Below are 20378 nucleotides of genomic sequence, written 5' to 3' on the forward strand. Positions count from 1 at the left end.
CATTTAACACTAAAAGTTAGTGAGCACATTGTTCCTGAGGACTGGTACTACAAATCTTGTATCTACATAGCTTGTTTTGGACTTTTCTTCAGCTTTTCTTCTAGCTCCAAGTACCTCCCATACGTTGCAGTTAGATTAAAGTTCTGGATGTAATAAATGCACAAAAAAGAATTAAAGAAAAAAAAAACAACAAACTGCTTGCCGACTGGGACACCCGTTTATGGACAATTTAAATTCATTGTGGAGTCTCTTTACCAGTTTAAAATTGCTGAATCATGCTAAAACTGAAAAGCAGTTTTCCAGTATGTAGTCAATATATAACCCAGCACTGAATTAAGATATTCATGTAATCCAACAAAAGTTACTTAATTTAGTAGATAGACAGAGAGATCACTTTATTAATCCCTGAGGGAAATTCTTCAATGAATGTCACATGTCAATGAATGTTGAATGTCATATCACAGTATTAACTGCAAGGTCTTTCGTAACATACAGAATGCATCAGTGTAATGGAAAACACTAGCATTTTGTCCAAATTGTGTAGCCCTAGTGCTGTCTTTCGCAATATACTATACGCTGTATCCTGTGATATAGTCAATTTCCTGAAATGCTAGGAAGCGAGTGTTATACTATCTACTCTAACTTTGCCAATGACAGCAATTTTATGCTATCACACAGTCTGCGATGCTGTGTGTTGTAGAGTATATGATTTGTCTTTCCCTGCATGTTGCTGAAATGGTGGTGTGTTGTAGAGGAAAAGGGGTGCTCCTATTGATCAGCGCTATTCGTTTTTCTTCTAGATGTAAATAGATGCTGAACACTTTCCAGATACCAATCACAGCCCAGACCACAATTAAAATGATTGATCATTAATGAAATCGATCATTAAGGCAGTAAAACGAATGCCCAGCCGCCAGCAAATGTACACGGCCAACAATGAATGCTAAATGGCCCCTAATTGCGCTCGACTTTAGGCCGTATCTGTTTACTGTCTTTGCTGTAAAACAACAGCCTGGTTCCCTGCGTTGGTTCACCGACAGCGAACAGATAGAGGCGCCAGTCTCATTTGTAGGTCCAGGTTAAGTTCGGTGTCTTTTTGTCCTTAGGCTCAAGATCCTGTGAAAGCTAAATCTCAGTCAGTGCTGTAAATGACATTCCTTGAAGTGTGATACTTTTTATTGTTTATTCTTTAAGTTATTTTTGCTCTTTGACAGTCACACAGCAGCTGTTGATTCTTCTACTGCTTTTGAAGGACAAGTGCAGAGAAAGTTTGCAGTATTATTCAGATTTGCTTGATTGGCCTGTGGAATTAAAAGGGCCGATGTTTGCGAAGTGGCTGACCTTGTTGATTCGGACTTCTGAAAAGTACTGAATGGAAGGACATCACAGTGCACCAGTACAACACTCAGCTTTGTTGATGAGAGAGCCAATCGAGAGAGAGAGAAGAAAGATGTGCAATGCAGAATGGACACACCCCATAACGGGGAAAAAATGCTAGGTTTGTGAACAGACACATGGATTAAGTTCGAGTCCTCTCCCGTACCACAAAGCTCTTGTGACAAGATCTTCTTGACAACCCGTTTCCATGGCAATGATTGTGATGTTGCCGCAGTGGCTAGATATGTTGAGATGATGGCTGTAGGAGGATGGAGAGGGCAGCTTGCTTCTTATCAACAAGGCCTCTCTCAGCTCTCTCTCTATTTCTCTCTGTAGCACCAGTGCTTAAGCTTTCATTGTCATTCTCTTGATATTCACAGTCACATCATTGGAGTTAGTTGATGATGCTCTAGTGGCCTTCACCAACTGACCAACTAGCCTACCAGTGGAATAAATCACGTCCCATCAGTTTTATTTTCAAACTGTGCATGACTTACTCCCCTAACCCAATCAAATCTTCATAAGTATTGTTGTTATTATTATTCACTCTGTGGTGGTGATTTTTTTTTGTTGAAGATTTCTTGACACTTAAGATTTTCATGATTGCTGAATATCATCCTTACTGTTTTTTCCACTCCTATGCAAATATCTCTTTCGCTTAATGACCTCTAGATGGTGCTGTATAGCCACAACTCAGCACTAAGCAGTGTGTATGTTTATATATATATCTGTGTCTGTGTCTGTGTGTGTGTGTGTGTGTGTGTGTGTGTGTGTGTGTGTGTGTGTGTGTGTGTGTATGTGTGTGAATTTCTGTGTTGCAGTCTGTTCAGTCAGGAAATGGACACACTACACAGCATCAATCCGTCTGCTGCGGTTTGGTTTTCTAACAGCTAAAGTGGGGCCCACCATTTTAAGAATGGATGAAGTCCAGGGAGTCTGTATATGTGTCTGTGTAATGATCTGTTCATCACTTGTTACCTTCGGCGATGGAGTGTAATACTTTGTAATTTAAAGTGTAGAACAAAAGAATATTAAAAAAAGTGGACGTGTTTGAGGACATTACCCTGTCAACTAATTTCCAGCTCCATACCCACTGAGTTGAGATGGACCGATACCACATATTTCTTTTTCTGATTCCAGTACTGACTGATATTGAGACCTTGAGTATTGGCTGATCTTCTTTAAAATCTAAGAGGCTTAAAAATGACCTATTTTAAAGCATGCCCAAACTTCTCAAATGTTCCTACCGTCTTTAAGGAAGATACATAGCTCTGTGACTGTCAGATATTTCAGGCTAGATTTGATAAATAACTGGATTATGGTTCACTCCTTTTTTTTCCCTTCCTTTGATGTATCCAAGCTTGTATCAGTCTTACAGATACCTGGTATTAGTTCACTGCCGTATCTACCACTAAGTAATTGTGTTTGCCTGAAATGGCCACTAGACAGATCTTTACAATAGTATATTTTTGGGACATGACACAAACAGCAACGCAGCCTTTACATAGCCTTTTCTGTATCAGTTGCTGAGTAATAAGTCTGGAGAACAAGTGGTTAACATGCTTCCACATTGACATTCTGTTAATGACTTAATTAATGGCATAAATTCACCACTGCTTTTGATGAACTTCGTGAGTAAAACTTTGAAACCGGTTCAAAACACAATGCAAGATAAAACAATTCTCAGTGTATTAGCTGCAGTTGGTGTTGTATTCTCAGCATGTTGCCCTGTTCTTTCTTTCATTTCTTTTATTCATTATTTCTTTCTTGCTCCCTCCATTTTCTCTCTCTCTCTCTCTCTCTCTCTCTCTCTCTCTCTCTCTCTCTCTCTCTCAGTACAGATGAAGGTCAGTGGCGTCCGATTGTATTTTGGAAATGGAAATTCAGAGACTAATGGGAGTGTTTTTTCCCCACTCGCTCAGAGTCACCCGCGTCTAATTGAATATAGATCACAGAATAATTCTTAGATTTGACATGATAAAAGCCACTCCAGCTCTGTAGGGGCAGTGATAAGCGCCTTCTCAAGATGGTGATTTAATACACGCGATCAGGACATTAGGAGACCGAGTGAGAGAGGGCGAGCGAGATGGAGAACAAGCGCTAGAAGAACGAGAGCAGAATCCTCTTGTGGGCCCAAATCGTCGGCCCCGGAGCTCTTAATTATATCCGAACGTTGAAAGGAGAGTCGCGCCAACGCTCCTGTCCTCATTTGCATTATGCATTAAGGTTAGCCTTTGTGTTGATGAAGAGGGCTGTTTTAGCTCCCTTTCCTTCAGCTCTTTCACTTAATGTGGCCACTAAAGGCTTAAAATAGAGACGGGCCAACGAGGAATGTTTCTCAATAACTCATGCACAGACACATGCGCTGTCACACCGATGTGTTGAGGTGTTCTTTGTCTGTATAGACCCTTAATGTTCATTACACACAAAAGTATGATTAATCATCAGAACATAAAGGAGTGGAGCATAGGCAATGAACCTTTGTACCTTGGTTACAGCAACGTAGCTGTTAGAAGACACGAACATGGACATGCTTTTAAAATTTGTTTTCTCCAAAACAATAGTGGCCCTCTCTCTTTTGCTTGCAGGGTTTGGATATCCATTAGCCCTGTGGAGATGAACTGTAATTGTGATTCTGAATTGCTCCCCTGTGGCTCCTCCACCAGCTGATCACTAGTGTGTAATGCCTAATGCCTGGGTCCAACTCTTTCTGCACGAATCCACCTGAAAGGCTCGCTTAAGCTGTTCTGAGTTGTTGTTTGAGATTGCTGAAAGATTGATTTATTGCTTTGTTGAGATTTGGAAGCAGCTCATATATAGTCTTTTTATGAACAGCACTGAGGAGTGTACAGGGGAAGAAAGCCACCCTATGGAGTCCAATATTTGGTCGGCTCTCTGTTCAGAAAACGAGGCTGTAATAAGAAGTTAAGTGCCCTTTCCGTCCTTTATTTCCCTGGTTTTTGACTGTTCCAGACTTGACTTTAGAATTTCAAATTCAGGCGTGCTCATAGCATAACAAATTCTTGAATGATGGCAAATTAGACAGTGAGTCCAGGCTTTTTGGTGTATTGAGGCCATCCTCGGCCTTCCCGGCGGTGTGAGCTGAGGCCTCGATCATTAAAGCCTATTTAACTGTGCTACATTCCGCCAGCGTGTGTGCATCCTAAGTTTCAGCATTGGGTGGGTAATGATGATTTGGCTACTAATGAGTCAAAGTATGAACCTGAGGGATTACTTGCTCAGAAGCGAGTTTGCAAGAAGAGACCTGGGCAGACAGCCACGTTTTTCACAGACTGACCACCCGGGTACATGGCTTGCTCAGCGCTGCTAGAAAAGTGTGGTTTTGAGGGGTTTTGATGTCGCATTTTTACATGGAAGGGCCAGGGGAGATGTTTGGCTCAAGTGGAGAAGCCTAATGAGCTGTTTTGGTCATTTAGTAAAAGATATGATCAGTTTTAGAGCGGTGCGAGACAGGCTAAGTGATTGTCTGACCACACCAGGCCTCACAGATAGACAGCCACAGAGTTTCTGTCCAGAAATGGGCAGGTTGTTATGAGGTTGCTGCATCAGGTCTAGACATGCGGTGTCCACATTAAAAGAATATGATTGTTATTTGGCTGAAGAGCCCTGATATTAGTTCCAATCATGTGCTAAATGAACACATCTGGAGGGAACAAATGACTGAAGCATTTTGAGAACATGTGGCCTCAGTTAACATGGTGTTTGGCCTGGATATAAGTAGTGTACACTGTTTACGCTGTTTGTATATTGGATCACTGCTTTACCATGTTATGATTCTCAAACTTGCCTGGTCATGACATTTACAGTCAGGATGATGTTAACAACATATGACTGCATCATTTCAGGGACGTGTTTGGCTGTGAAAGACCAACACATTGTGACATTCTGGCATAAAGGGCTTTTAATTATCATGACCACAGGAAGCAGAACAGGTTGATTGGACGTTTGATGTTTTTGCCCTCTTTTGCTCTCCTCTCTGATTGGACGGGAGAGGCTCTGACATTTTGGAGGCATGAGTGACCTGTCCTTTAAATGGCTGATCAATTCCCTAAGCATGTCTGACATTTGCTTACTAGCTGCTATTTTCCACTTGCATATAATTATACAAAGCCTTACAGAGGAGCGAGGAAGCGAGGGAGACGAGCTGTGATTTGGCACAACAAAAGAAAGGGCTTTATTTGGTTTTCCTATTGTATCATATAAAGAAAAGGCAAATGGCCCATTGATTTAAACCCTGCTTACAGTTCAGTGATGTGACCTGTTGTTATCCCATCCCGCTGGTGCCGTGCTCTCTGGCCTGGAATCCCAAGGCAACAATATTTGCATTATAGTGGGTAATGGACAGTAGGGGTCGCTCTCTCCCCTCTAAAGAGTAATGCACTGCTTCAGCTGAGGCAGCCACATAGTTGCATGTTGCTCTCATGGGCATGGAGGTCTAAGCTAGGGTGAGGCAAATTTTATAAAAGGGAAAATCTATAAAAAGTTGTTCAATAATTGAACGACTAGTTTCAATTGCCTAAAGTGTCTTATTAGAAATCCCTAAAAAGGCTGTTTAACGGTAAACAAAGTGAATCATTTCAACCCACTGCGTATAAGGTGGCAACCCTTGTGATCACACATGCATATCAGCGATTAACACATGGAACAAAGCATAGTGTAACCAATATCTGTATAGTTCTTACCTTTGAAAGCCCCACTTCATGGTTTATTAATGTCATAACCCATTCAGGGTTGATCTAATTGGCCTGTTGTCTGGTTGCGAGGGCTTAGCACGAAGCAGACAGCTCGATCTGTAACCCAGGGCATGCCCTAGGATGTTTACCTCAGCTCCTTTGATTTCCGACACAAACCACTGTGAGCTTATCCGAATTTCTCCTCAGAGTGCATCTGCTGAACATGAGGCCCTCCTGACGTTCCTTTGGTGCTGTTGAACGACGTGCTTCTTTAAAAATCCGAATTGATTGGAAGATTGGCCTACTGTTCTGAAATTCAGCACTGAGCTAGAATGAAGAGGATGTCCGCTCTGTAGGGGTTCAGACTTAAGGTGGTGTACATATGCTCCAGCGCACAGTGAAGGAGAGCGAACTGCCACTGAGTAGGTGGAACACTGCAGGAACTGATGTGAATTGATGAATCATGACTTGGTTATGAACTGGAAGTTCCTATGCTGCCAAAAGTATTACTTTCCACCACTGGCTATGGCTGTGGCACCAGCTGTGTTATGCTCTGCTGTATTCATACATACTTACTGCTAAAAACAGATTTTTGAGTAGAAAGTTTGAGCCTTAAAATGGTGCACTAAGCCTGCATGAATTGTATTTTTGTCATTGGAGTATGTAATAACAAAACTGATCAAATTACATGAGTGGTGTAATTACTATCTAGCAGTAGAGCGTTACTTCAGGGGTGCTCGTCTGAGGAGGGGCCCAAACCCTGCTATCTTCTGTGGGTTGAGTGTTTTATCAGCTCTCCTGTCCAGCTGCTTGTATACCTTTGCAGCTCAAGAAGCACCATGTCCTTAACTGCTGGATGTGAAATTTGGGGCCTGGCTGATGTGAAATTCTGTGGCTGACGGTAGCAGTTTTAAGGGGCTATATATTTAGAAACTGACTATCAATGCTGATATAAGTGTGTATTTAGATTTTATATTTTAAAGCAGCACTGTGTAAGAATCTTATTTCAATTTTAATAAGTAGCATTACTGATGCAGGAGGAAATCACACAAACATAATGTGCATACACCTCTGTAAGTCGCTCTGTAAAGCCTGACATAGTAATTAGAAAGTCAGAAGTGTTGAGTCAGGAGTTTTTCAGGCCACATAGTACGATTTTACATATTAACGTCACACAATGCAGACTGAACCTTATAATGATGAAGATATGATGGCAATATTAGATGATTCACTCATGCCCTTAGAAGACATGTCCTACACAAAGTTTTGGCTGAGGTTTTTATTTATTTATTTAAATCAATACTCTCAATGCTCTATTCAATAATAGTCAAGCTCTGAGGGAGCTCTGAGTTTGCCGAATTAAGTTAAGTGATACTAAATTACAGACATGGCAAATTCGTACTGGTCTAAAATCACACAGCTCGTTGGTAGTCACTCAAATTACATCACCTCCCCAAGTAATACTAACCTCACTCGAACAGGGCTTCAGTGCTTTACTGACTCTCAGCTGTGAATTGTAAAAGGTCAAATCTAAAACAGTGACATAGTGAAATGATCTATTTTAATCCGTTTGTTGCTTCTCCTTTTAACCATTGCTGTACCCAACAACTGTATCACATATTGCATTTAATGTTGATGTCATGCAGCTGTAATACAAAGCTTTTCCAATCAAACTGTAGGAAGCTGATAAATTATTGTCCTTTTAGTTTTCATTAACTGTTGTTCCTGCAAGTAATTCTTTTCGGAGCTAACACACTAAAGGAAAAAATCTTTTTTTTAAATGTCCTTCAAGAATATGCCATATTTATGCTTACATTGGCAAACATGGTATTAAATTGAATACATCTTTTCAGCACACCTTAAACATACATTGTTAGTCTCGTTCTCTGGCGTATTTGCATCACCTGCTATTGTATGAAGGCAAAATAAACCCACAAACGAAAGGAAAAAAGTGCACAAAGAATAATAAGTAGCAAATGTTTGCCTCCCTATTGCCACAAAGGCAGTCGCTATGGTGACTGGTAAGGAGTTCTGTTTGCTAAAAAGAGAATGAGAGAGCTGAAAAAGATGGCAGGGAAAAGAGAGAGAAAGAAAGGTGAAAGTGAGAGAGAAGGGAAGAATAGGAAACGGGGCCACTTTTGTGGGGAGCAGCTGCACCTCGTGTACCTGGTGATTAAGACCTTGTTCTCCTGTGGCGGGGGTGGATGAGGGAGCGGCCCGTGGGCCCAGCACACCATAGGAAAGGATGGGCCTACGGCGAGACAGCCAGCTTGGAGTGGCCAGCCGTATCCACCTCCCATTGACCATGCTCCTGTCCTTGCTGTTTTTAAGAAAGAAAAAAATGGAAAAACAACTTATGCTATAAAAGAAAGGAGATACTGTAGGGTAAAGTGAGAAAAGCAGATGGTGAAAGTGCCATACCAGAGAAATTATGAGAGAGATCCAAACTTTGATGGACTTTAAAGGAGCAGATGAATGAAGAGAAGATATGAGGTATATTCACAACTACTGTGATTTTTGTGTCTTACAATAGTACTGGGCCAAAAATATAATTAAAAAATAATGAAATATAGTTAATCATTGTACTTTAACACTGACTGTATGCTGAGAAATACATCTGTCTGTCTCTGGTTTGCTGCCTATGTTACATTAACGGCATCTGGCACACACTCTTATCTAGAGTGACTTATATTACTCTTATTGGTATAGAGTAGGGTGCTTACCCAGGCAGGGGATTAAACTCCGGTCTACAGCATAAAAGGCAAAGGGGTTACACATTTGGGGCAGTCGTGGGCTGGATGTTAGGGATCTGGCCCTGTGACCGGAAGGTTGCCGGTTCGATTCCCAGGGCCGACAGTCCATGACTGAGGTGTCCTTGAGCAAGACACCTAACCCCCAACTGCTCCCCGGGCGCCGTGGATAGGGCTGCCCACCACTCTGGGCAAGTTTGTGCTCACTGCCCCTTAGTGTGTGTGTTCACTAGTGTGTATGTGGTGTTTCACTTCACGGATGGGTTAAATGTGGAGGTGGAATTTCCCCCGGTTGTGAGATCAAAAAAGTAATCACTATTTACTGTTATTACTACTACTGTTATGCTGTACTATACCATCCACTGCTGCCTATGTTGCAATTTTCCCCTATTTGTTGCTCTCGAGCAGAATTAATGCCGCCACACAGAGTATATGGCAACATAGCATTACATAGCACAAATGATATACAGTGCTGCTATAGAACACACACACACACACACATACACATAATCATCATGTTTGCCATGAGTGGTTGGTGTAGTGTAGTGGGTAACACCTCTGCTTTCAACACTGTAGACTGAGGTTCAATCCCCGCCTGTGTAAACACCCTACACTATACCAATAAGAGTCCTTGGGCAAGACTCCTAACATCATGGTCATGTAAATTCAGATGTACAAACCAAAATATACCCCAGTAATGGCAGAATTGCCAATGGCAGGTTATGAAGCAAAGCCACTATGGTTTCAGGCATTTTGTTTCATATACATGAAAATTGTGACCAGTTTGAGACTGCAAACATCAGTGCCTTTCTGAGATCCTGCAGTGTTTGGCTAAGAATTTTGTATCTAGGAATTTTTCCTTTCCCCCACCCCTTTTACTCAAAGGGGTTATTTTCTTCGTTCTTACTTTCTTTATTCTTGCTTGGTTTCTTGCTTGCTCTGTCCCTCTCCTCTCTCTCTCTCTCTCTCTGTCTCCCCCACAGTTACTGTAGTGTGTGCACAGTATTTGGTTGGATAAAAAAACAAAGCCAGCAGTTTTGGGTGACACAACACATTGCGGGAGCAATTCACAGTTGTTCTTCGATGGATGGAAAGATTGGAGTGTTCATTTATTGTCCTCTTCTCAAACCCCTCAGGAAATGCAAACCCTTGTCCTCTTTCCCTAACTGTTTTTTCCCCACTTTCCCCCTACTGTCTTTTTGTTTCTGTTTTTAGAATGCCCTCAAGGTCTTCATACTCTACAAAGTATGAATATCTCCTTCTCCCTGTACTTTGTAAAACATCTGTTAATGAGAATGGGTGTGTAAAGTACGATATAGAGACAGAGAGTTTGAGGTGGAAGGGTAGAGTTTTGCATTCTGTCTTCGTTATATGTTGCCAGTTAGTAGGAGGATGTCTTATTTTGATATGAATTGCAGTTTTCTCTGTTAAGTAGTAAACAAAAGTAATTTGTTCCTGTCCATCGGCTTTTAGATAAAGCAGTCCTCTGCAAAAAAGGGGAAAAAAATACATATCTGCTTGTACACATCATGCATAATCCATTTCCTCATTAGAGCGCAGTATCTGTAAAGGCTTTTCACAACGCTGCATCTAAAAATGTATTCTCGTCACGACCGTACCATGTTTTGCTTGTGGGCGTTCATCACATTGCTTTAATTCCACCTCAGTGAATGGCATGGAGACCTGCACACGTAAGCGCGTGTAGAAAAGAGTCCACGCTCCAAGTAAACATGTGACCTGGTGGCCAAACTTTTGAAAACTCCTTAAAATACAGTTCAGTTCTGCAATATGCTTTTGAAGCTGCTTTTGTGTGAGGGATGAAGAGAAATAACCAGTAACCTGCTGAACAGAGGATCAAGCCAAAGTACAAGCCAAAGAAACATAGGTTGCCACTGTCCCTGTTGCAAATGGACTACTCTGTAGTCCCCCCCCCCAAGTGATTATTATGCCTAAGCACCTAATAAAACGAGGAGAGACCTTCCTCAGATCTGACTTACCACTCCAAGTTCACTATGAACTGTGGAACAATTAGTGCAGCTGTATTCCATAAAGAGAGATTTTCAGTGCATTTCTATTAACATTAAAGCACTCTGTTTATTCATTGTTTTCAGGGTACACGTCTCTGTGAGATTAGTTATGCCAATATTTAAAATTTTATCTCGTCATTAACTGCAGAGTGTGTTCCTGAGTAAAATACTAATTTGTGTTAGCTAACAGCCGCCGAGTCTTCCATTAGCATTTGGCATACAGCAGCCAAATGATCTGGCGCGTGTTTGAAAACTGTTTGGAGATGAAAAGACTTTTAAAACAGACAATTACAGAACAAGGAGCAAAACATTACAAAACAACCAAGAATTGGAAATCTCTAAAGCAACTTCTTGAAATTAATAAACAACTATGCAGAACGTGTATAAAAACATGAAACAATCAATCTCTGTTGTCTTCCTTTACATCCTTACTGCCATGATTTCATTTTTCTTTTTTTCCTTTTCCTCTGTCTTCTTGTTGCAGAGTGGTGAGTGGAATAATAGTTTACTTTAACATGAGCAGTTTGAGTAAATATGTTGTAAGAAAAAGCTTTATTCATGCTTTTTTTATTTAAGTAATTTGGTTTTTATGCACTTTTTAGCCAGCTGAGAGACAGTGCCAGTAAAAAAAAAAACCATTGATATGAGCAAGAAAGATTGAGAGGAACCAACTCAAAAGGAGAACACATCGTCCTCAGGGGCTGTACCAGACAGTGCGGTTAAAATCATATATTGTATTTTGTACAACAGTTAGTTCTGGCCACACAAGCTGAACACCATCGCTCCGCTCAGATGACTTGGACAGCTGTAGGAGACGCTCAAACCATTTGAACATTTTTACTTCTTTGCCACATACAGAAAATGGATACTTTGAAGATCACATTTGACCGACGGCTGATTTGGTCACCCCCAAAAATGAGACGACACTAAGTTCCCAAACTGTCATCACCACTGAGCAGCTTTGCAGTCGGCAGCTGTGACAGAAGAACAAGCTAAAAAACCTGGAATCAGCCAGACATGAACCCAATACTATTTGCCAAAATAAGATGCTTTACAGACTGGCTGGAACAAAACAACATTAATGGTGATCTGGAAAATAAAACTGACAAAACTGAGCTAAACTTGATATTGCGGCAGTTTTATGGCTCAGTCTGATTTGGTCCGGCTCTGAAGATCAGACTACACGTTTAGCGAATGGCATTGCGTTTTATTTCTGGCTGATTTCAGGTTGTTTAGCTGCTCAGTGGTGATGACAGTTTGGGAATTTATCTGTAAGGCGCACGATCACAACCCAGTTTATTTGTTTATTACTTTATTTATTTAACTGTTCTATAAAAGCAATAGATCACTCAAAGTCGTGTGTTATTACAAGTATCAAATTACGAACTGAAATCACAGCTGTGATGTTATTTTGTGATGACACACTCGCGTCAACTGTTCTCTTGCTTAAATCTACAAATATAGGATCAGAACAGAAGTGCTCTGTGTCAGATATCCAGTACTGTACAAAGTCAAATACTGCATTTCATTTATTCAATTTCCAGTATACCAGTGTTTTTCTGAGGAGATTAAATACTTCATAAACCTCTTGCAAGGAAGGGGAAAGTTAAAGGAAAATAAGTGGGAAGCGTGGTGAAATTGTTTCTAAAACTGGAGTTCAAAAAATGATGGTAGACTACCAAAACTTTCACCGTCAGACACAGCACATCTATGAAAGCGAAGAAAGTGTAAAGCTTCATGCCTGCTTCGGTTCTAAAAACAATCTACATGTATTTCTGCTCATCTTTCCGCTATGAGAAGACAGCTCAGCATTATGGGACTGAAAGGATGTGTAACTGCCAAGAAGCTGTTACTGAGCAAAAAAAAGTAGACAAAAAAGTCATAACACATGAGAATAAACAAAGAAGCTGCTGGTATTCTCAGAACAAAATATAACCACCCCAGACCTCAACATCACTGAATATGTTTGGGATTATTTGGATTGTGTGAAGCACAAAATACAACCAATTTCCAAGACTGAACTTTGGAGATGTGGAAAAATGTCCCTTTGCAATTTTTTTCCTGAAAAACTGAAAGCACATTTCCTCAAAAAAAGAATAAAAAAGTAGTTGTCGAGACTTCTGTGCAATTCTCAGTTAAATATGTTTTTTTGTTTTGTTTTGTTTTGTTTTTCCTGACACTGAAAAATGAATAACTTGTGCTCAGTGTCTGATTTGACTGTAAATAAATTAAGGAAATAAAACCCTTAAATTAAAATAAATTAGGGTGGTATTAGAACATGGAGGGTGAGAAATCCAGTAACATCAAGAAACAGGTTGGACAGTAACAAAAGCAGAGTATTTCAAATTCCCATGTTTCCCATGAAGATTCCCATGTTTAACATGTCGTCTCTCTCTGTCTCTCTCTGTCTTTCTCTGTCTCTCTCTGTCTCTCTCTGTCTCTGTCCCTCTTTTGCTCTATCTTAGGGAAGTCTGAAGAGCAGCAGCCAGATATCTCCTCAGGAGTTTCTCAGTGAGCTGAAAAGTGGAGCTACTGATGAGAAGCTGTTTGCCTGTTTGGATTCCCTCAGAGTGTCCCTCACCAGCAATCCAGTCAGGTATAACAACTCACACTCACACTTTTCCTTTCTTATACCATTTTCTGGACAGTCTGTCTAATTCCCTTATTGCTTCATATTAAATTTAATCTTATCCACCTCTACACCTACCCCTACACGCAAACACATACACACAGCTCTCTCCCTCCCATCTGACCCAGCAACCCACCTCACCTGACCTTTGACATTTGGCTAATATCCAACTCCTGCACAGAGTACTGTGGTGTGAGCTTCCAGCAGCAATGCATGCTGTGAGGCATTAATATTTATTTCTGATGGGTGCGATGCTGGAGGTTCTCCCTCCTGCCTCTTAATTGTTTGATGCCAATTGTGACAAGCTCTCCTGTTGTTCACCCCTATATGAACCATGAACATATACTTTCACTGAGCGCTTCTTGTTGCTTAAATGCAGTTTGCTCTGGCAGGGGTGGGATGCTGCAGGCTGTGGACAGGGAGGTGGAGAAGCATGAGCAAAACAGATGCTCATTAGCTTTTTGTGGCCCTGGGATTTTGTCAGTGCCTTATTTTAGTACAGTGAACATAAGTGAGTGTAAACATCAAAAATAAGCTGATGTCTGTGTTGATGACTTCTGTCTTTCAGGCTGCCTACATGTTTAAGATAATTCATTAAACAAATGTACCAATGTAAAAACAGCTTGAAAACAAAATAGAAAGAAGGTACAAGAATCTTTAAATCCCTTTTTATTACTCCTTCTATCATTCAGAGTCCTATTTCATTTAAGCATTTCTGTACCTCTGATTACAAGAATTCAGTAGATAAAGAGGGTGACAAAGTCATGTGTGTTTTTGTAGATAAAGTAATTATAGTTAATTTGGCAGACTATGCAAAGCAGCATGTCTAATTATGAAGGCTAGAGTTGGCCAATAAGCCCTCTGCCATTCATAAATGGACAGAGAGCGAGAAACAGTGAGAGAAAGGGAGGGAAATGATGGTAAATTGTTTTCATCCTCTCTACATCCTTTATTGGTGTAATTCATGAAACGTCATGATTTCTATTAGCTCCGCACTGGGCGCTTGGGCACGTTCTGGCTGAGTGTCGCCACTGGAATGATCCACGATCGACCTTGCATGGTGACGATGGAGCGTGGCCATTATTCACGCTCTCCGTACCTCCCCGTTTGTTTGCAAGGTTAAAGAAACTCCACTAACCAATCCAATCTTGCTTTTAGCATGTGTCGTCCGGCTCCAGTGCCACTACAGGCGACGCGTAGCTGTTGCTCGTTTGATTAATCCGTTTTATTTCTGTCTCGTCTTCTGATTAACGCCTGTTGTGTCCTAGGGACAGAGTTCATTTAGTTGGCTTGCTTGTTATTCATCTTACAACAAAGACTCACACCCCACCTTCCCCCACGCTAAATATTGCCTCAGCATCTAGCTGAAAACATCTCTCAATGTGAGCATGATGACTTGTGCTGGCTCACCTTGGTGCAGAGATTTTAGGGGTTTTTGGTGAGTGAACTTCAGAGAGACACTTGCAGCAGTTGGTCGTTCATTAATGGCAGACTGAACAGTGCTCCTTTTCCATGAGACTTTGATGAAGGGTTGCATTAACTACACTGTGGGGGAGGAGAGAGGATGGATCACTGCTGGAGACTGATTATTCTAATAGGAAACATGACCAAAATGTGTGTCTAGCATTAGCATACAGAAGAGAAACAGAAGGAACCCACAGATTTGGACCTCGGCAGGAATTGATATGTACAGTACAGTAGGCCTTGGTGCTGTGTAAAAATAATTAACACGATATTTGCTGGTGGAAAAAATTGTAAATATCATATGTATTGCCCTCTCCCCTATTCAGTTTTGCTTTTTACAATGAAAATCTTAAAAATCACACATCAAGTAATATAATACTGAGTTACTAAACATCTTTACAAAAATGCTTTACCTGTCATTTTAAAAGACATTTCTGTAAGTGTTTGTTCATGAGATCCTTCTAGTGTAGATTTATGCCAACTAGTATGTTAATTGTGCTGTTCCCTGTATGGGAGGCAAATCCAGCCAAAAAATGCTGTTTGGTCTGATGCTCAGTTTTACCAGATCTGAGATGGTGGTTTTCCTCAAGACTCGGGGTCTGAGGATGTCCTAAAATGTACCCCATAGCCCCGCCTAGTGCTAATTAACATATATTTGCATGTTGGTCAGTTTGAAAAAGAAAAAGACAGAAATGTAAAGTACATCTCCTGCAGGTGGCGTGGATGTGCGTGTGAATTTGCCTTTTAATTGTGACGCTTAAAGCGCATCTGTGCCGAAAACTGAATCACAGTCACTTTGCTGTTGATTTATCCATTTTCATTTTCATTTGGTCAGATATGCCGATTGCTATGAAAAAGAAATAAGAACGTAAACACGGCAGTTTGTTTTTAGTTTTGACATATATTCTGCATTTAATGAAGAAAAGCCAAATTTTGGATTTTAGCTTTTTCATTTTAGATTTGGCCATGAAATACCAGAATAATGACAAATATCTGTTTTATTTTTATTTTTGTCACAAATTACTTGTGCTCATGTGAAAAACAAAATTTCAAATGTTGGTATGTCATTTCAATTTCAGTTTTGGCTGGATATTTGTGCAGTTGTTTGGAAAAAGAAATGGCAAAAAGAGGTCTGCATTTACATTTTATTGTTTTAATTGAATTGTCTGCCCTGCGATGGACTGGCGACCTGTCCAGGGTGTATCCTGCCTTCCGCCCGAAGACTGCTGGGATAGGCTCCTGCACCCCCCCGCGACCCCGACGGAGAAGGGGCTTGGAAAATGGATGGATGGATGGATGTTTTAATTTTAATTTCTTTTTTGCCTGGATTTGTCTCCCATATGCCCTGCCGGGAGAACTTCAAGTGATGTCCAAAGCCATTGTTATGTGCTTTACATGAAATATAATAATAGTGAAAAATAGTGAAAACTGCTATATTATATTTTTGCAATTTTCATAAGTCACTTTAGCTTGGTTGCGAGTCACACTGAAGCAAGTTGAAGTTCCATTTGGATTTTATGCGCTCAAGCAAAACCTTTAATTTAAACAAACATTTTTAGAAGAGTGGCGGAATGTTCAGAACTTCAAATTCTAACTGACATCGACGATGTCACAGCAGGCCACTCTGTCTCACAGACACTCACAGCTGATCATGCAGAGAATCTGCTTTAAAATCCTTAAACTTTCACCTAGAAACTCCATTTTAGTTTTAAATGGTAGAGGTTTCTGAAAACCTCAAAATATCTCATCATTTTATCAGTCAGCCTTAGAGTTATGAGCATTTGTTTGGCACTAGGCACAGAAAACTGCCCCATTCACTCCCAGTTCTCGAAATCAGAATCTGCTTATTTTTTAACTCATCATAACTCAGACATTTTCTTCTCAATACACATAACATTACAGCAAAATAATACTCAAGGGGTTTTATCTCACACCATCTGTCTGGTTAAGCGATAGAGTAACATTTCCCGAGTTATGACTGTTTGTTTAGAGGGTGCAAATCGGACTCAAACAAGGCTTCTCCACTAAGAGCTGCATGATAACAGTGACAGTTAATTTGAATGGCTCCCCCTTCCCCCTCAAAAACATACATCTCTCCCTCTCACACACGCCACACACGCCACACACACAGACACATACCTAAGGATCTGTTGTTCACCTACACAGAAACACACACAAACACACTTGCAGCTCTTTTCAAGCACTCTTGCAGTTCCTTCAGGAATGCACATCTAGTTTATTATATCCTGTCCATTCTCCCTCCATTAGAACTTCGTTTTCAGCCTTTCCCTACAGAATATATAATATAAAAATGTCTCCCTGGTTCTCTTGAAATGATTTTTTTTCTTACCGGAGACATAAGTGGTTTCCTCTTCATAGGTACACAAGTTAGCCATATAGTTGTTACTTCAGGCAATGAAAAGATGCCCAACACTTAAACTGACAGCAAACTCTGTTTTTCCCTTTCCTCTGCTTAAGCTCATCTTAACACCTGGACGCAGACCCGTTAGTATCATGGTGTGAACGCACTCTGGGTTGGGTAAGAGAAACCCACAGACTGGATTTCTCATTAGCACACTGGTGCAGTTGCCTTCATTTCGCCCACAAACGCAATCACTCTGACAAGCCTTACTGCCACATATTTGTTATTGAAGAGAACAAAAAAAAAAAAGATCATGACTCTTCTTGCTAAACACTGCCTGTCTGTGAAACATGTTTTAGAAAGATCAAGCACTGTGAATGCATCTCTTCCAAGGATGCTTCGTTATGATAAAAAAAAACTTGTGTTGTTGTATTGAAAGGGAAAAAAAGGCTATTTTTCGTCATCTGCCTTTTTGTTATTTCACTTTGTCTCACAGCTCCACCAAACTCAAGACTTTCTCAGGTACTGTAGTTAAAAAAGCAAAGCCCCCCGTACCCTTCAGTCCTGTATTTTATTTTCTGATGGCAGATCAGATTTTTTCTGTTCTGCCCTGTGACGTATGCATTATAAATTCCAATCTCTCATACGTCCCAGTTTTAACTTTCTGACAGCAGTGACAGCAAGAACATAACGTCTCATCTTATCAATGTCAAATCATACATTTAACTGCGTGTTGTCAAAGGTGATGATTGTACCATCTGATGTTTGATTCTGCTTTATATCAGACTTCAGATACATCATAAGACGTAGGTATCTGGGGACATGTTTTCCTCAGGAGAATACAGACATGCTGGCTCTCATGTTCATCTGTTTGTGTTTAAACTGTGTTGCAGTTTGCTAAATGTGTTCATATTAGCGAGCCAAGACTGTTTTTGCACCTTTTCGTGTATTTTGATGTTTTTGAAGGTGTCTTCTTTCCAATGTGGAGCTTGGTGATTAGTTGCAGTAGATTCAAAGTTTCTCACTTCTTCCATTTGCTCAAAGTACAGTGTAAAAATATGTGTGTGTGCAGGGAAGAAACCAAAGAATTGGAAGTGGGTTGGAAATCAGTTAAAATAAGGCTGGGGTGGCTCCAATCACAATCCACTTCTGATGCTTTTGTTTCTTCCCCCACTAGCACACATTTTCTATACTACTTTTGCAAAGGTGCCATCTATAGACATTATCCACAATCGGCAGCAGTGTGGCATGTTTTTGGAGAGTAACAAAGTGGTTTAAATATCTGTTTTGTAGTGGCAACATTTTTCACTCATAAGTCACATCTGAATAAAATCAAATATCATATTCAGAATAGGGATGGGTCTGAATTTTTAATATTCATGTAGTCATAAAAGTTTTAAAAGTTATGTAAATTAGACTTTAGATTGTTCATATGCCAATTAGCTTCTCTTTAATATGTTTTAAGCTCAGACGTGTGAGATTGACTAACTTTGGTCTCTATTTTCCACCAGAGGGCAGTCTACAGCTGATTTGGGCATTGGGGTGTTATTGTTCGAGTATTTTTCTAATGTTATGTTACAAAATCTGATATTTTGGAAAATTGTCTTACAAATTTGAATATCATTCCCTCCTTAGTTTAGACTGAATACCATCAAAGCAAAAAGGAAGTCATTTTACTGCAGCGTTTTAAAGTAAGTGGTAGCCAAATCGTCAGGGAGGTCAATCATAATTAAAATGAAACACACTATAAAATGGTAATGTAAAAGTAGGGCAAAAAACAAATCACTCTACATGATTTTACTGCAGTGTTAATTATCAGAGTAGCACATTGTACATAAATTATGTGGCTAAAATGATATGAGAAATATAAATATCGGATCAGTATCAGTCAGTAGTTAAGATTTCAAGTACCTGGATCGGATTAGAAGGCAAAAACTGCACTGGGACATTTGATCTTTTTGTCAGTTGACTAGATTACAATGTCTTTGTGTGCTTATCTCTGTATTCAGTTTTGTTTTGTCAGAGTGCAGTTTGGTACTACAGCAGTCAGTGTGGATGGGGCTGGCTGTGGGTGGGTACGAGTTTGTGTGGGTGTGTGGTAAATGGGTAATGATGTTGATGGTGTTTTTTGTTTGTGTGTGTGAGATTGCAGGTGTGGACAGCAAGATTCACATTGAGCTGTCTGCTGTTTGATTTGTGCCGGAACATCTCTCTCACGCACATGCACACACACACACACAAACACACACAAACACACTCGCACGCACGCACACACAAGCACGCACATGCATGCACGCGCACACACACACACACGCACGCACACACACACGCATGCACGCGCACACACACACACGCACGCACATACACGCACGCACATACACGCACGCACGCGCGCGCACACACACACACACACACACACACACACACACACACACACACACACATACAGGAGGGATGGCGGTTGGCATTGGGTCGTGGCAGAGGTGTAGAAGGTGGCATAATTTATTCCCATATTCCCCTTTTCCGTTCAGGCTAAGCGTCTGATTGGACTAGTGAGTGATGTTTCCATTACCTTTCTCTGCCACCATGAGTGACATTGATTTCCCTCCTACCCTCCTTACTCTTTATCTCTTTTTTGGTGTCAGTTCAGAAGTTCATCCTCCTATCACAGAGCGGAATGCTAAATGGTTTTGAAAAGACACCTGTTCTGATTTAGCTGGCTTCATTGCACTCCACTAGCCATGACTGGTTAAATATTGAGTAGGTTGATCCTAACAAGTGTGGAGCCAAGTGGATGGATGATGACCTTTTTCTCCACTGTTTCACGTCTTCTGCTAGATTAGAGCACACCACTCCTTCTGGACAGCTTTTAAATGAGAGCAGGCCTCTTGCAGATAATGAAACAGATCAAGCAAGGAAATGGTATTATCAAGGATTGTTTTAATCCTGGTGTTAAGTGCAGTGAATTTGAATCTTACGTGTTCAGGCTTTAGAGGGCCCATTTTATGGAAAATCTGCCTTGCTTTTTTGAAACAAGTTTGACGTACTGTGCAAACATTCTTAAAGTTTCAGAAT

At 40.6% G+C, this 20378-nt stretch overlaps 1 protein-coding gene across 4 annotated transcripts in view; it reads left to right on the plus strand.

Annotated features, from left to right (window-relative positions):
* The window catches only part of diaph3 (diaphanous-related formin 3), a 468447-nt gene that overhangs the window by 69816 nt on the left and 378253 nt on the right, over positions 1-20378 (plus strand). For all 4 annotated transcript variants that reach the window (XM_017699480.2, XM_017699484.2, XM_017699482.2 and 1 more), the window contains one exon: positions 13314-13444. In XM_017699480.2, the coding sequence (XP_017554969.1) occupies positions 13314-13444 (131 nt within the window). The remainder of the gene's footprint in view (positions 1-13313; positions 13445-20378) is intronic.

The sequence above is a fragment of the Pygocentrus nattereri genome, chromosome 15 (assembly GCF_015220715.1).
Source record: "Pygocentrus nattereri isolate fPygNat1 chromosome 15, fPygNat1.pri, whole genome shotgun sequence".
In the NCBI taxonomy this organism is placed as follows: Eukaryota; Metazoa; Chordata; class Actinopteri; order Characiformes; family Serrasalmidae; genus Pygocentrus; species Pygocentrus nattereri.